Source organism: Sminthopsis crassicaudata, chromosome 1 (genome assembly GCF_048593235.1).
Source record: "Sminthopsis crassicaudata isolate SCR6 chromosome 1, ASM4859323v1, whole genome shotgun sequence".
Lineage (NCBI taxonomy): Eukaryota > Metazoa > Chordata > Mammalia > Dasyuromorphia > Dasyuridae > Sminthopsis > Sminthopsis crassicaudata.
Window position 1 is genome coordinate 564,922,797 of NC_133617.1, and position 18,489 is coordinate 564,941,285.

At 31.8% G+C, this 18,489-nt stretch overlaps 1 protein-coding gene across 1 annotated transcript in view; it reads left to right on the plus strand.

The window, feature by feature from the left end:
• The window catches only part of TMEM161B (transmembrane protein 161B), a 95,626-nt gene that overhangs the window by 39,445 nt on the left and 37,692 nt on the right, over nucleotides 1-18,489 (plus strand). The window contains exons 2-4 of the mRNA XM_074282135.1: nucleotides 7,171-7,274; nucleotides 15,952-16,035; nucleotides 17,502-17,599. Coding sequence (XP_074138236.1) covers nucleotides 7,171-7,274; nucleotides 15,952-16,035; nucleotides 17,502-17,599 — 286 coding nt within the window. The remainder of the gene's footprint in view (nucleotides 1-7,170; nucleotides 7,275-15,951; nucleotides 16,036-17,501; nucleotides 17,600-18,489) is intronic.

An 18,489-nucleotide genomic window follows, 5' to 3' on the forward strand; every position in this document is an offset into this window, starting at 1 on the left:
AATTTCTTCCTCTGAGAATTGTCTGTTCATATCCTTTGACCATTTATCAATTGGAGAATGGTTCGGTTTCTTATAAATTACGGTCAGTTCTCTATATATTTTGGAAATGAGACCTTTGTCAGAACCTTTGTTTTTAAAAATATTTTCCCAATTTGTTACTTCCCTTCTAATCTTGTTTGCATTAGTATTATTTGTACAGAAACTTTTTAGTTTGATGTAATCAAAATCTTCTATTTTGTGATCAATAATGATCTCTAGTTCTCCTCTGGTCATAAATTCCTTCCTCCTCCACAAGTCTGAGAGGTAGATTATCCTCTGTTCCTCTAATCTATTTATTATCTCCCTCTTTATGCCTAAATCATGGACCCATTTTGATCTTATCTTGGTATATGGTGTTAAGTGTGGATCCATATCTAATTTCTGCCATACTAATTTCCAGTTTTCCCAACAGTTTTTTCCGAATAATGAATTTTTATCCCTAATGTTGGAATCTTTGGGTTTGTCAAAGATTAGATTGCTATAGATGTACCCTTTTTTGTCCTTTGTATCTAATCTGTTCCACTGATCTACCGGTCTATTTCTTAGCCAATACCAAATGGTTTTGGTGACTGCTGCTATATAATATAGCTTTAGATCAGGTACACTTAGACCACCTTCCTCTGAGTTTTTTTTCATTAGTTCCCTTGCAATTCTTGACCTTTTATTCTTCCATATGAATTTTGTTGTTATTTTTTCTAGGTCATTAAAATAGTTTCTTGGGAGTCTGATTGGTATAGCACTAAATAAATAGATTAGTTTGGGGAGTATTGTCATCTTTATTATATTCGCTCGGCCTATCCAAGAGCACTGAATGTCTTTCCAATTATTTAAATCTGATTTTATTTTTGTGGCAAGTGTTTTGTAATTTTTCTCATATAATTCCTGACTTTTCTTTGGTAGATGGATTCCCAAATATTTTATACTCTCAACATTTGTTTGGAATGGAATTTCTCTTTGTATCTCTTGCTGTTGCATTTTGTTAGTGATATATAAAAATGCCGAGGATTTATGTGGATTTATTTTGTATCCTGCCACTTTGCTGAAATTTTGAATTATTTCTAGTAGCTTTTTAGCAGAGTCTTTGGGGTTCTCTAAGTATACCATCATGTCATCTGCAAAAAGTGATAGTTTAATTTCCTCATTTCCTACTCTAATTCCTTGAATCTCTTTCTCGGCTCTTATTGCCGAGGCTAGCGTTTCTAGTACTATATTGAATAGTAATGGTGATAGTAGGCAACCTTGTTTCACTCCTGATCTTACTGGGAAAGGTTGCAGTTTATTTCTATTGCATATTATGCTTACTGACGGTCTTAAATATATACTCCTGATTATTCTAAGGAATAATCCATTTATTCCTATACTCTCAAGAGTTTTTAGTAGGAATGGATGTTGGATTTTGTCAAATGCTTTTTCTGCATCTATTGAGATGATCATATGGTTCTTATTAATTTGATTATTAATATGGTCAATTATATTAATAGTTTTCCTAATATTAAACCAGCCCTGCATTCCTGGAATAAATCCTACTTGATCATAGTGTATTATCTTGGAGATGATTTTCTGAAGTCTTTTTGCTAATATCTTATTTAAGATTTTAGCATCAATATTCATTAAGGAGATTGGTCTATAATTTTCTTTCTCAGTTTTCGATCTACCAGGTTTAGGTATCAAGAAAAGAATTCTAAAAAGAAGACAATAGAAATTACAATTCTACCATGATTAGGAAATGAAAATGAGGAGATTGTTTGTAGATGTCTGAAGAAAGGATGCAAAACAGCATGAATAGTAGGTCATGAAGATATTAGATAGGTCAGTCTGGCTAGAATATAGAGTATTGTTTTGAAATAAATTTGGAAAGTTTGGTTGGAGTCAGATTATGGAGAAATTTATATGCTTGACTGAGGAGTTTGTACCCAGAAATAAATAGAAGACAAAGGAGTTTTTTTTTTTGTTGTTGTTGTTGTTTTTTGAGGGCGAACAAGGTAGATTTGGGGAAATAAATTTAGTGTATTAATACAGGCAGCCCCACAAAGGGTAAAGAGGATTTAAATGAGGATGACAATTATAAGATTAGAGTGTGGGAGGTGGATGGCAGAAGAATTGAAAAGTTCCATATTGGTGGAGGGTGAGGTAGGGGAAAGAATCAGGGAATCAAGTCAGAAATCCTATTGATTGAAAGGATCATAGAATCAGAATTACATAGTTGGAAGACTTCTCTGCATATGTCTGGTCTAATCCAGGTTTTAAAAAGGTTCTCTACTCCATCATACTTACCAGGCTTTGTTTGGAGATCTTAGATGAAGGAAGAACCTAACTCCTGAAGTGGCCTGTATGGTAGTGGTTGTTTTTGTTTATTTGTTTTCTTTTTTGATGTTTACCTCAGGAGACCAGGGAACAGAAATATTTTGCTTTTTGATTCTGAAATGTCAATGGCACATTCAGTCAAATTGGTCAACAAAGAGTTGGTTGGTATTGGGGTTCTGTAGTTCAAGACACAAGTTATGCCTAGATATTTATAAACATTTCTGAAATGACTGATGTGACTCAATTTTCTATTAAGCAATGATCTGTTAAGTAAATGTTGTTTTTCCTCATTTTGTTTTTAATTATAAATGGGAAAGGGGACAATAAACATAGCCTACTATGTGCCAGCCTCTGTGCTATGATTTACAAATATAAATATAACATTTTATACTTACAACAAACCTAGGAGATAGATGCTATTTTTAATCCCATTTTACAAATGAAGAAACTGAAGCAGACTGGTTAATTGATTTACTTAGGGTCACACTGTAAGAGACTAAATTTGAACTGAGTTTTTCCTGACTCCAGGTAGTACTCTTAGCCACATTTCCAATTCTTCACCACCACAAAAAGAGCAGCTATAACTATTCTTCATATATATCCTTTTCCTTTTTCTTCTCTATCCTTAGCATACAAACTTAGATATTATTGAGTCAAACAGTATGCAGTCTTTTGTACTCCTTTGGGCATTTTTCAAATTGTTCTCCAGAATGGATGGACCAATTCACAATAGCATTGCATTAATAGTATCTTGGTATTCATCATTAATTTGTTCCAGAAGGCAAGATATAAGTGGCAAAAAGGATGAGTATGTGTAATGTGCTTTCTAGAGCCCCAAGTTGGGGTGCCAAAATATACTGTCTGGACTAGCTCTCTGGAGTATCTTGGGACCAGTATGAGTCGTTAGTCTTAGTGGAGGAGTGATGAGGGCAAGGGACCCACAAGGATGGTCAAAGATGTAGTCCGTTTATTTCAAGTCCTCCCAGCCCTTAAATACCTTAGTAGTGATGTCATTGTACTAATGTACCAGGTGGCACCTGCCCCTTTGGGGTATTGGGCAAGTAGGGCTTCCAGCTATGGAGAAATAAGCCAGTCCATTGGAGCACTTCCCTTCTTGACTTTTATAATCTCTCCCCACACCACACAGTCTAAGCTGGGGCTGGAGAGCCCAGGGTGAGGTGGGGAGGGGAAGGGGGGAGAGACAGAGGGACTCAATTGTGGAGGAAGAGGCTATGAGGCTATAGCTATGCTTTTGTGTACTTTGCTGCCTTTTCCTGGCCTCCCACTGCTGCTGCTCTTCCTCCTGATGAGCATGTCAGCCCTTTCAGTGCTACTGTTTTGGAAACCAGGAGATTATATGCTGCAGTCACATCATCCTACAGGAACTTCCCTGAGACCTGCTCCCTGACTTGTGCATCCTTAGCATTGTGGGATCCAATCTTACAATTCTGCATAGGGCTGCCTTTGCTAGGCAGGAACTGCTTAGGGCTGAGGGCAATAGCAGTGGCAGCAGCAGGAACTGGGCAATATTCCTGGCCAATCTCACATCCCTACTACTTAACAGTCAACAAGTGAGACAAGTATGGAGCATATGGCAAATGCTGAAATATTTTTCTCTTTAAAATGTCTCAAATTTGAAATAGTTGAGTGCTGAGGTACTGCTAACCCATCTTCCTGGTGATTTGATTGATAATGGCACTGAATAAGTAAATTATTTTAGATGGAATTATATTTTTCTCTGTTTTATTCTGTTGATTTGATCATTCACGAGCAATTAATATTTCTACACTTGTTTACATCTGTCTTTATCTCACAAGTTTTTTTATAATTATCTTCATATGGATCCTGAGATTGTCTTGGCAGATAGACTGTTTCTGATAGATCTTGTTGATATGCTGGTGATTTTTGTGGGCTTAACTTTATATCTTTATACTTTGCTAAAGTTGTTAATTGTTTCACCTAGTTTTTTTCAGTTGATTTTATGATTCTTCAAGTATTCTATCATGCTAGCTGCAAAAAGTGTTAGTTTTGTTTCCTCATTGCCCAATCCTACTCCTTCACTTTCTTTTTTTTCATGTTATATTGCTATGCTTTCTATTTTTGCCACAGTTTCTGGTAATAATAAACATTTTTTCTTTGCCTTTGATTTTATTGAGGTTTCTAGTTTCTCTTCATTACCACTTGTTTGAAATAAATATTACTGCTTTTGAGAAAATTTCCATTTGTTCTTATGCTTCAATATTTTTTAAAGGAATGGATATTGTGTTTTATCAAAAGCTTTTTATGCGCCTATTAATATATTATTTTGTGGTGAGAAACTATTTTCTATCATATTAACAGCACATTATTGGTTAGGCTCCAGCTTTTTTATTTTTTCATTCAGGAACCAGCTTCTATAGGTCACTCAGCTAGTTTCTGAAGGACAAGGCTGATTCTTGAGATTGACCTAATCCTCTGGAAACATGCAATCTTGGACTAAATCACACCCTACTAGGAGATCTTACTTTTGTTTAGAATGTAAACAGAATCTAATCTAGTTGAATTTTAGCCCCTCTGCATCCTCTATGCCCTCCTTACTTTAGAGAGACTTCAGGGTGATCCACTCATGAAGGAGAAAATCAACCAGATTAGTTTGGGTAGAGGTGAATTTCTTTATCCAGATTGCTAGAAGCAGCTACATCTCATGATCAAGCCATATTCTCAGAAAGAGTAGCTGAAGGCTTTCATCCTATCTCCTTATTTAAAAGTCTTCATTCACCAATCAGGGTTAATTTTCACTCATCAGAGTGCATCTTTTTTTTTTTTTTTCCAAAAGTTTTTAAAGCATTCTGTGTCTCTATAGATGGTTTTTTTTGGGGGGGGGGTGTCTGAGAGAAACCATTAGCCCATCTATTTTTTATTATTATTTAGCTTAATTAATAAATTGTTACCCAGAAAGTCTCAATTTTTTTCATTTACCTCAACTTTTTATTATCAATATGTTTCTTTTCCTTGGTTTTGTGGTTATCTAGGCTCGTCCTCTGTTTCTCATTTTTATATTTTAAACCACCGTAGTTGTATTGGTGTTTCACAATAATGGTTTACTTTCTTTTATACTTTTGTATAAGTATTTTTGGGAATTATTTCTATCTTATTATATTTTCTTTTTAAAAGTTTGAGATTTTAAAATTCTTTGGATTTTGTTTTATGAGAATCATGAAACTATTTGAAATTGTCTAATACAATTTGTTGTACATTAAGATCTTCAGAAATAAATTCAGGTTGGAGATAACTGTTGTATTTTGTTTCATTTATATTTGAGAAATGGTTCTTAGACTAGACTTATAGACATATTTCATCATTGGCCTTTGTTACTCTGTTACTCTTATTTTATTGACTTCAAATGTTTTGGTTTTACCTATTGTAAGTGCTAGCATGCACTATGTATAACAAAAGATAGTTTAAAAAACTTATGATAAAAATACACAAGTTATCATAAAATTGGTCTATAGAGACAGAACAATAATTTACTTAGAACATATAAAACCTTATTGGTTAAATGATTGATATTGAATCAATAAAAAGGTAACTTTTAAGTCGCATGGTCAGCCAGTTGGTTTTTTTTGTTTGGTTTTTTTTTTTGTTTGTTTGTTTTTTGGTTCTCCAGAACTTTGACTGGATGTATTATGTGCCAGTAGGATAACAAAGTCAAATAGATTTTCAGTATGTGCTTGACCAACATTACAATCTTTTTCTTTTGATATGATAAACTAAGGGAATTTAATAGATAGCAGAAGATATATTTAAATTTTAATACAAAAGTCACCTTCTAAAAATTAATACTCAGAAGCTCTTTATGCTCGGTATGAAATTTATACAAAAACTTTCTTTGAATTCTGCCCTTTTATCATTTATAATATTGATTATGCTATGAGATTGCTATTTAGGTGAAATTTAATTTCATAATATGATTATTTTGGTTCATCATTGGCTTTTGCCTCCTTTATCAAGGCTAACATTATATAGAATTTCATTATATAGTAATTGGTCTTCTAGTCAGTATCTGGGAAAGGAATTAGCAATCAGTGTCAGGTATACTGAAGATGGCATCAGGGTTTGGGGATGGTATGTCTTTTATGTAGCACTATTATATACCATTTCGTAATTACTAACTAAAATTGATAAATTGTATATTCCAGAAGAATAGGCATCAACTGGGTGGGCATGTAATTTTGGAAAAGTTTGCCATCCTTGGTGGATTAAAAAGAATAAGTTGAAAAAAGAAAATGCTTTTAAAAATTATGCCTTCTTTTGAAAGGGTCAGGGTCGAAAATTTACCTCTGCATATGTTTTTTAAATAAAAAGCTATAATTAAAAAAAAATAGAATTGCACATGTTTAATCTATATTTGATTACTTGCTGTCTAAGGGAGAGAGAGTGAAAAAGAGAAAAGGAGAACAAATATGGAATACAAGGTATTACCAAGGTTAATGGTGAAAACTATGTTTGCATATATTATTAAAAAATTATGCCTTCAAGATAAAAATTGGGGAATTTTACTTATGCAGAAGTGCCTAGTTATCTGTACATGTAAATCATTTTATAAGTTTAGCTTCCCCTTGACTATTTCATATACTTGGATATAGTCATCTTTCAACTTTTACTTGAGAAATGTAGAATACCTAACATTACTATAGATTGCTATAGTATACAGACCTTTACTATAAAGTGTTTTTAAAAAACACTATTTGGAGGTTATGTAAGGTTCACTCAAGGAAATTTAACAAATCTGTATTGCCTCCCCTAATTGAGCATTGATTTATTAGTAATTTGTTTTTTTTTCCACAGGGTGTGATAGGTGTACAACTGGTTGTTACCATGGTAATGGCCAGTGTCATGCAGAAGATCTTACCTCACTATTCTCTTGCTCGATGGCTTCTTTGTAATGGCAGGTAAGTCAAGAATAAAATGATTTTGATAATGACTTAAAAATAAATTCAGTTTAACAGTTAAATTTGAATTGAGTTTAACTTCAGAAAATGACGTGATTTCAGTCACAATTTTTAAAAAAGCAAGAAAGGAACATTTTTAAAATTACATTTTTCTTAATTTTTCAAATATTTGATTAAGTTGAAAAAATGATAAGGTCAAGGTAATAGACTCAATTCCCATATGAATCACTTAACTTTACTATACTCTGTAGGCATTCTTAATTTTTATCAGATTCCTTGAAAATTCACGTTGTAGATTATAATGGTGACAAGTTAGTTATTTGAATTATGCACAAACCCATCTCTATTACTATAGAAACAAGTCAAAACATATTCCTCGTTAATAATGATCACTTGTTCCAGTTAATGGCATTACCCTCTACTTAAAGTAGAGTTTGTGATTTGTTTTGCTGAAAGTTCCAAATTTGAAAGGATGGAGATGAGAAAGTTATTTAATATGTGAATATGCTATTTTGTATATAGAATCTTAAGTTCTTTGAGGGCAGAAGCTTTTATTTTTGTTTTCCTTTTCATAACACTTCCACACAGTGCCTTGAATATAGTAGATACTTAATGATTATTAATTGCTAAGATCTTGATTGCAGTAACCCAAACTACCACTTAACTTTGTCTGTACCGTTTCCCTTAGTTTTTCATCTTTGTGAAATTATCATACTCTCGATGTATTTATTGTTCACCATTTTCTTATGTTTGGGCCTTTTGTGCAGAACAAGAATAAACAGTTGAATACCATTTTTCTCTTGATAATTTAATATTGTTAAAGATAGAGAAGTTTTTTATTTCTTTTAATGTTTCCTTATAGAGTCATCTTGACTAATTGGTATTCTCCCCAGTTTCTTTCTCTTTCCCCCCAATCTATTTTATAATATTGCACAACCCCATTAATTCAGTTTAGTGAGAAAAAGGTAAGGTAGTCTAAATTGAGGTTTATCACAATATCATGACAGAATTTTCTTAAGGCCTCTCTTTTCTTTTAATAAATAGTTATGGGTCATTTGTAATGGCTTAAGATTATATGGCTAGATAATAATTGTAAATTTTTTTAGGAGGGCTTAACATTTATTCTGTAAACTTATTTTCATAATTCATTTAGCTTATTCTTTGAGTTTGAATTTATTCTTACTCTATTTACAGTTAAAATCAAACTTAATGCATTAATGAAGTTTTAGATTCTTCAGATCAAACTGTATTGCCTTTGTTTTGTACTTATGACATTTGTGTGTGTTTGTGTTTTGACAGCTCTAAAAAATTTTTTTTTAAAGAAGAGTAGACATGCATGCTAACTCATTAAATGTACAGTTCATGAAGACTACAATTTTTCTTTCACTGACATTTTGTCTTTGGTGATCTTTCCCTATCTTCTTCTGTTATGTATTGAGTTTGCTAGTTTTACTAGGGATAAAATCCTGAAAATCCAGATTGCTATATTTCCTTTTTAGTACTCCTGAATTTTCTTTGTAATTTGAAGTATTTAAACCTTTGGTTTTGATATGAGTTTAGTGTCACAGTTCATAAACTTATAGTCAGTGGAACAAAGTAGAATTGTTGATCAGGGTTTGAATCTTGAAGTGCAAGGAAATCATTACATTTTTCTGAAGTTTAGTTACTGATATCTGAATACTTACAATGATAAACTTGCCCATTCTACTTCATAGTGAAGGAAATTACTTTGTAACATTGTAACACTTTATTTAGTCTATTGAAACTATGACCTTGTTATAAAGTAGATGACTTAATATTATTTAATATTGCATTCAATATCAAAATTGGTATTGGATGCAATCTATTGATGCTGCTTAAATTCTTTCTAGGAATATTGTCAGAATTTAGTCAAAATAAATTACTCCCTTTCTTTTTATATTTCACTGTCTAGTTTGTAAAGTGTTCTGGTGTTTACATAGTGAATGCAGGTGTTTACATAGTGAATGCAGAAGATTGGAGAGAGAATAATACTTAAATTCCCGTTGAAAGAGAAATTTATTTTGTTTTTATTAGCTAATAATATGAAGACAAAAGCTGTAATAACTTTTTTGTTGTTAACTCAAGTGAAAGCAAGTGTGCTGGAAAAGGAAGAGGGCTGGAATTAGAATGAAGAGCCCTGGGCTCAAATTCTGGCTGTAATTTGCCACCTATGTGACTTTGGACAAGTCATTTAATCTTTCCAGTTTTTACTTTTTTAATCTCAAAGGTGAAGATCTTAGAATTCATTCTAGGATAGGGATTCTTAACATTTGGTTAAAAACCTAGAGGCCCCTTCTCATGATGTATTTAAAATGTATAAAATAAAATATATGTGATTACCCCCCCCAAAAAAAAAATCAATTATATTGAAATCGAAATACAGTTTTTAAAAAAATTATTATAGCTTTTTATTTACAAGACATATGCATGGGTAATTTTACAGCATTGACAATTTGCCGAGCCTTTTGTTCCAATTTTTCCCCTCCTTCCCCCTACCGCCTTCTCCAGATGGCAGGTTTACCAATACATGTTACATATGTTAAAGTATAAATTAAATACAATATATGTATACATGTCCAAACAGTTATTTTGCTGTCCAAAAAGAATCGGACTTTGAAATAGCGTACAATTAGCCTGTGAAGGAAATAAAAAATTATAGGGGGGATTGAGAATTCTATGTATTGGTTCATAGTCATTTCCCAGAGTTCTTTAGCTGGGTGTAACTGATTCAGTTCATTTTACTGCTCTATTGGAACTAATTTGGTTCATCTCATTGTTGAAGATGACCATGTCCATCAGAATTGATCATCATATAATATTGTTGTTGAAGTATATAATGATCTCCTGGTTCTGCTCATTTCACTCAGCATCAGTTCATGTAAGTCTCTCAGGCCTTTCTGAAATCATCCTGTTGGTCATTTCTTACAGAACAATAATCCGTAATATTCATATACCACAATTTATTCAGCCATTCTCCAATTGATGGGCATCCACTCAGTTTCCAGTTTCTGGCCACTACAAAGAGGGCGAAATACAATTTTAAAAATACTTTTAAAAATAGCTTCATGGACCTCAGGTTAAGAATCCTTTGCTTTAGCTTTTCAGCTTTCCAGCTCCATATCCTCTGATCACAATGATACTTTGAAAGCATTGTGAACATACTAATTCTTTTATTTTATGTTATTTTAATAATAATATTTTTTTTTTATTTTTAAAACTACATACAAAGATAATTTTTAACATTCACCCTTGCAAAGCCTTGTGTTCCAAATTTTTCTCCCTTTTCCCCTCTTTCCTTCCCTAGACATCAAATAATCCAATATAGGTTAAACATGTATGATTCTTCTAAACATGTTTCCACATTTATATTAAAATGTAATTTAGAAAATATATAACAACATAAAAATAATTTGTGGTTTTCTAAGTCAGTATGTTGATCATCACATAATCTTGTTGCTTGTACAATGTTCTCTGAAGGTTCTTGTCACTTCACTTAGCATTAGTTAGTTTAATTCTCTCCAGACCTTTCCTTTCTGAAATCAGTTTGCTGATCTTTCCTTTTCCTCCTCCCTCCCGCCCCCTCCCCCCCCACCTTTGAGGCTATTGGGGTTAAGTGACTTGCCCAAGGTCACTCAGATAGGAAGTGTTAAGTGTTTGAGGTCAGATTTGAACTCAAGTCCTCCTGACTTCAGGGCTGGTGCTTATCTACCAACTAGTTGCCCCTGATTATTTCTTATAGAACAATAATATTATATTACATTTATATACCATAACTTATTTAACCATTCCCCATCTGATGGGAATCTACCCAGTTTCTAGTTCCTTGCCACTATAAAAATGGCTGTTATTGTGAATATTGTGTTGCTACTAGGTAAAAGAAAAAAAAAATTGAAAAACCATTTTAATTTGAAAGTGCTTTAAGGAATTTAAGGAGGGAATAGCTCAAGTGAAAACTTTTTAATAATATAAGAAACATTAAAAATAAGTTGTGTGAAAACATTATTGTCTAGGTCCCAATGGTTTAGGAAGACCATAGATAAGCTGGTGTCCAAAGTCTGGTTGTCCAGAAGAGCAAAACCCACAGTGGTGAATGAAGGTTTTTGAATTTTTTGTGTGACAATTGGTTGAAGGAAGTGGATGTGTCAAGTCTAGAGAAAAGCAGGCCGACACAATAGATTTTTTTCAGAAAGGCTGCAATGTGAAAGAGCCATTAAATATGTTTTATTTAATTCTGTTAGAAGTGGGAACAGTAATGGGAGGTTACAGAGACCAATTTAGGTTTGAGATTTTGGAAAAATTGCCTCAAAAACCAAAGAGTTCCCTGGAAGATTGCAAATATAATAACAAAATATGCATTCTTTTTTATGAAAAATTTGACTAGAGCAGTGTTGTCAAACTCATATAAAAAGAAATCTGTATGGGCTACATATTGACTTAGAAGATCACAAATTATTAGTTATGTTGTATTTTTATTTTATTTTGTTATATTTCCTAAATTATATTTTAGTGGAATTCAAAAGTCTAGAACTGTGAGTTGGATACCTCTGGTCTAGTGAATTATATCCCTTTCAGTACTGAACATCTGTGAGTTTTTAAAAAAGTGATTATATCTGTATCTGTTTATATACACATGCTAAAACGTGCTTTGTGGCATTTTTGTTTTTGTCTTCCTCTGTATAATTTTTCTTTAATTGTCTTAGTCATTACTTTTTGATAATGCTGCTCTCTTTCATAGCCTCTGTTCCCTTATGGAATGAAAGCCACCAGCTTATACTCAATTATAGTAGGTGTTTAAAAAGTAATCCAATCATTTTCAGAAGGGCTAATAAAATAAGGAAATAAGAAATTTCTGTTTTCTTTTAGTTTGTTCACAATCTGTCCCATTTACTATTTAAACTTCTATGACCTTATTTACTTCCCCTCCCCTGACTGTGGTTTATGAAAAATTTATGTTATTATTATTTGACTGGATCCATTCCTCCTGGCAAGGAAAGTTTAGTTCTTGACCAATTCAGATGAACAACTTTTAGAAGCTTATATTATAGAAAGTTGCCTGTAGCACTGAGTGATTAAGGGACTTGCCCAGGGTTATACAGCTAATTTATAGAAAGATGAATTATTTTTAAAGGAAAACTTTTCATGCTAACAACAGTGCTTTCAGAATTTTGTACATAAATGATATGATTCTGGAATTATGGTTGAGTTGTTTTATTAAGTGCCAAATAATTCTAGTTTTTACCTTAATATGAGGCAATTGGATTTTTGTTCTCAGAAATTCACTAAAAATTCTCAACTTCATCTACTACTGTAGATATAAATTAAAGCTAAACTATCTCCTTTAACTTCTGATTCTGTTAGTCAGGTTTAGAGAAAGAAGAGATATTAGACTTTTTAAGGTGCTAGTAGGAAAAATTGTATTGAAAGCAGGTTTTTTTCTTCTTTTTCCATCTTTTCCCACATATTCTCTTATGTAGTATATTCATAGAAAATTTTATCCTAAAATTAGAAGATTACTATAAAACATTGATAGGAATTACTGAACATAAGCCATGTGTGTAATACAATTTTAAAAATGTTATCTGTCCTAATAACTCACCTCTGCTATCCTCTGTGGGGACTATTCTGTGTTACTGAAATGACCCTTCCTTTGAATTTCCTTTTCTACTTTAGGTATTTTTCATATTTGGAAATAAATTTTTGACAAATTAGGGAAACTAAGCAACTTTTTGGGGGGTCCTTGTCTCTATTTCTTTGATCATATATTATTCCTATCAACTAATCAAAAGAAAAAACACTGAGGTATTTGATAGCATTAGGATATTACCCAGGAAATATGCTGCCTTTTTTAGGTTCTTCAGCTATATATAAGCTATTCTCTATAACCTTACAGATAAACTTGTACCCTTCCCTGTTCACTCATCTGCCTATTAAAAAAATCGTTACCAAAGGGTGACAGAGTAATTATGGAGTGAATTGATATTTATATGATACATTGTCCAGTACAGACTATTTTACCTAAACATTAAAAATATATATATATACAATCTTTTCTGTTCCATACCCCATCTGAAAGTCCAGAGCTACGGAGTAGTATACTCTGTTGTAATTAAAGTTCCTTTTTGTTTTGAAGTGTCTTGCTTGGCCCCTCTCTTCTTGGAGAGGTAAGTGATAGGCTATAATCTTTTTGTACATTTGAATAGTGGGTTTTGCATGGGGATTTGGGGAAGGTACTGGTTTTTCTCCCTGTCAGTGCCTTGTTAGACTTGCTTTTCTCTTCCTGATTGTGCTCTTCAACCTGATGCATTATCTTTGCCTCCTCTTCCATCTCCTTAGGCTCTTCAATTTGGTGAATTACCATCTTTTTCATGTCCCTCTTCAAAAATCTACTACTCTGTTCAGATGCACAGTAAATTTGACACATCATTTATTGGGTAAAGAAAAATATAAAAATGCCTCCATATTCAATTGCTGGAACTCCTTTTGCCTGTTTTCTTGCATGTTGCCTGATCTTAAGAGCCTTATTAGCTTCCTCCTTTAAACCTACTATTCAAATGCACAGTAGGTGGGACCTATGATCTTAGGTATGGGCTAAAGTTTAAATACCTCACCTCTGCCCTAAGTGATGCCTGAAACCCTTGCTCTCCTTGCCTTGGCCATTTTTTCCCTTCTCTCTCTGAAATGACCATGGTTTTTTATTAAAATTGTCAGCAGAGAAGAACAGGGATCTATTAGGTATATGTACAAGAAACTTAATTTAAAAAAAGTCAAGAGGAAAAAAAGGGTTCAAAAGTGAGATTAGATCTTTCCTTAGTTTTCTATGTTGTATATTTTGGGTTGGAAGCTTTTTGGAAATGGTGCGATTTTAACCAATGTTTATATTTCTTTCTGTGTCCTTCTCTGAAAATTCAGGATCCACTTTATTCACAGTTCCTTGTGTAATTAATTTTTAAGATTTGACTGGCAAACTAGGATTTTTTAAATTATAAAATAGGTTAATTGAAGTGATGTGTTGTTTAGTTTTGTGAAGTATATGAACTACATATTGTGTATATATATATATATATATATATATATATATATATATATATATATATATTATACATTGAACTATATGTTGTTGATTAATGACATTAGACCTTTGAATAGAATTACCAAAATGGTGCATTAGACTTAAGATTATCATCTTCTGTGAGTGAATCAGTGGGCAAGAATGTTTTAGATATTATTATTCATTTTGACATGTTTGTACTTGTATTTGATATAGAGTGATATTTAACTTTATCTTAACAACAAGGCTAAGAACTTGGAACTAAGAAAAAGAACCAAATCTTAAACAAAAACGAGTGAGGCAGGACTTGAGAAGCCAAAATAATGGTCAGAGTCTATGTATTTTATTGACAAGAGATTTCTCAAGTTCATCTTCTAGTCCTATTGACTCTTAGTTTTATTAACTATCCTTGTTATCTGATTTCAATTTAAAAATTAAAGTAAAAGACATTGTATATAGGCAATTGTATTGATAATTGTGAGAAGAACAGAGGAAAATAAGACTCAAAAACACACAAACTTTAAAAAAAAAACATGGCAGCCTGAGGCCAGTTAGTGTAGAGGCAAGCAAACAGCATCTCAAATCCTTCATATCTTACCTTAATTATAGCACAACACAGCTGTTTATCATGATGGCAATGCTGAATCATTAATATATTATTCATTTTACTTTTAAAAAATCCTTCATATTTCTATACTGAATAATTAACTTTTTTGAAAAGCTTCATGCTTATACAGGTATACCCTTATCCAGAAAACTTAAGTAACATGTGGAGAGAGTTCTAAATAGACAAAGTTTTAATGTATTAAGATAATTCAGAAATTGCTTATTGATATAAGGATTCTAATAAATGTTGCAAGTTAAGATTCTGGTCCCAAGCTAACATTTCTAAAAGCACTTACCTATCCTTTGTTGCTCTCCCCCTTCTAATAATATCCTCCCTAATAGCACCTCCCCCCTTATTTTTTTTTCCCCCTGAGGCTGGGGTTAAGTGACTTGCCCAGGGTCACACAGCTAGGAAGTGTTAGTGTCTAAGATCAGACAGGGCTGGTGCTCTATCCACTGCGCCACCTAGCTGCCCCTTCCCCCCTTATTTTTAAAATCATTCTCTTCCCTTGTCCCCATGTAGAAATTATGTCGATAGTATACGTACATTTTTTTTTTTTTAAGAAGTAAATAATACAGAAAACTTGATTATCATCAATTTGTTATCTTTTGTAGTTCATGTAGTTTCCATGCTTCCTTTCCTGTTTCATTATTTGATACCTATCAAAGAGAGCAAGAGACTGATTGGGCAATGCAAATTGGTCACTTTTGGCACTTGTTAATTTCTCTGGGGAAAAGTTTAGGTAAGACTTAACTCTTCCAAAAAGTGTAAAATTAAAAATACTGTCTAAAATGAATTCTGTGGTCTTGATCTTATCCATATAAGTAAAATCTGTAGATAAAGCAATAATTTTTTTATTGGCATGGTCTCATAGTTAAATGAAGAGGATAATAGAAGGAGTGGCTTATTATAATCTTTTGAATGAATGTCAATATTTTTTAAAAGCTCTATACTTTGATGTGTTTACCATTAATTTTGTTGAATTTTTTTGTTGTTGTTAGTTTGCGATGGTATCAGCATCCTACAGAAGAAGAATTACGTCTTCTTGCAGGAAAACAACAAAGAGGAAAGAGCAAAAAAGATAGGTAAATGTGTCATTATTGTGTTTCTTATGTGTCACATTATTGGATAGTTTGTTAAGACAGTATTTTTGTGTTAGGCTTTCAGACAGAGAAATGTGAAAGTTATGATAAATATCAGAGTGAAAAGACTAAAGAATTTGCAATAGAAACAAGTTGTAAAATGTCTGTATAATTGAAATACTTAAAGAAAATTTGATATGCAAAAATCAAAATAATGTAAAACATAAATTAGGTACTGACTAGTAGCAGTCTTGAGGCACTGTTGTATTGTGGATATATTTATGACGATATAGAACAAAAAGCAGACTGGGTTCAAATCCTTCTGCGATCTTGGATTGGCTGGTATTTCAGTATACCATCTATCTCTCTAAAAGAGGAGAGATTAGTTGCTGATCTGTGGTAGAGTAATTATTACCAGGAGTTCCATATAACAAAATCAAAGGTCTGTACAAAAAAAGCCCCATTACAAAAGAAATCTCAATTTCACAAAGTGAAAGAAGAAAATTTCTTTTCTAGGATAACTATGGAAAAATCCACATATATACATAAAAATATTTTTAAAAAACTTTTATGAAATATTTATGTTTACTATAAAATATTATAGACCTTTATATCCCAGAACTATTATATCTATAGATTTTTTTAGTTTGTTCAATTTCTAAGTGTTCAAAATTTTTACTTGACTTATTTTATAACCAAAAGTATAGGCTTTTTTCTTCTCATTAATACAATGCTTTAGATGTATTTAGAACACAGTCAGGCTACTTCACCATTTCAAATGTGCCCAGGACCATCTTGTAGATAGTAGTTGTCAATATTTGCTAGTTTATTAACATAAAATAATTTATTTTTAAAAATTTAAAATTTAAAAAATTAAAAAAAATTTAAGATTGTCTTTATTTTATTTTAACATTTTAAATTTTCTTATTTTAAGTTTTATTTTAAATATTTTTAAAAATATCTTAAGTATTTTAAATTTTAAAATAATCTTATTTTATATCTCAATTGTAATGTATGTATGATTTATATATAGTTTGTTTGTCTGGTCATTTTTTAAATTCTAGAATGATGGCAGTTTCATTAGCTTTTTTCTCTGTGCCTCTCCCCAAACTCGCAACAAAATTTCTATATCAGCAATCTCTTGGGAAATTCAGGTCTGTGCCTCTCATTCCAAACAGTGAGGATAGAATTAGGGTTTGAAACTATTTGTTAAGTTATCAATAAACTGATATTTTCCACAAAATGTTTGTTCCTTTAAGTTGGGTGCTTGGTTTATACACTTAAGGGTCTTAATAAGTACCAAATAATGCTTCATTGAAATAATTTACCTCTAAAATTTTTGCTCCTTTCTAATAACTGATTCATTGTTATGAGCTATTCATTCCCTTCACTTGAAAAAATTAAATTTTTTAATAGTAACCTAGACAGCAGTTTGATAACTTTTTGTCTATTTTATCTCATGTTTATAGGAAATATAATGGTCATATTGAAAGTAAGCCACTAACCATCCCAAAGGATATTGATCTTCATCTAGAAACAAAGTCAATTACGGAAGTGGATACTTTAGGTAAGAAAATTTCAGTAAAGGGTTTTTGGTTAAGAATTCTTTAAAGCTTAGTTACAAATTAACTTCAATACAGTTTAAAATAATAAAACTTATTATATGTTACTCTTATTATATGTAGGAGCTGTATAAACTTAGAACTAAGAAACTAATAGAGACTTCTTTTAATGACTTTTTTCTTCATGTATTGGTTAATCTATAATAAATTCTGTGTTATTTTGACTATTTTACCATGGGGAAAATGAGAGATTAAGTGGCTTGCAAAAAAATAGACTATTTCATAGGCATAAATGTTGAAACCACATAGCTTTCCTTTTCTTAATACTTTTAATTCGAGGTCTTATTCTACTATAATATTCATAATGATTAGTTTTAATTGATAGACGTTGTTGAATTGTTTTGTTTATAACATTTAGTTCTAATCCAGAACAGTGTGAATAGGAGTTATAAAACCTCATTTATGGTTCTAGTTCAATCCTTTCTATGTCACTGAAAAGAGATGAATTTCTGCGATTCAGTTTAGCTAATGATAAAATGAGTATATTATTTTTTCCTTGCCTTAATACAGTTATTTTGAGTATAAGTGCAAAAATATGTATAGTGCTTAACATTTCAGAAAGAATAATAATTTAAAGGAATCTAATTTGAAATTATATTTGAATAGCCACATTTAGTAGAACTAATAGTAAGTACAACAAATCTTAGTTTTGTTTTTATAACAGTGGCCATTATTACATAGTACTTTATATACCATGAGTACCTAGGCTACCTATATTGCCTTTCTGAATTCTGCCTTTTTGAAGCTTAACATTGTAAAAGTGTGATAAAACATACTTAACCTATAATAGAGTTATATTAGACTTAATGCTAGTATTGTAGATATGCAAAAGATA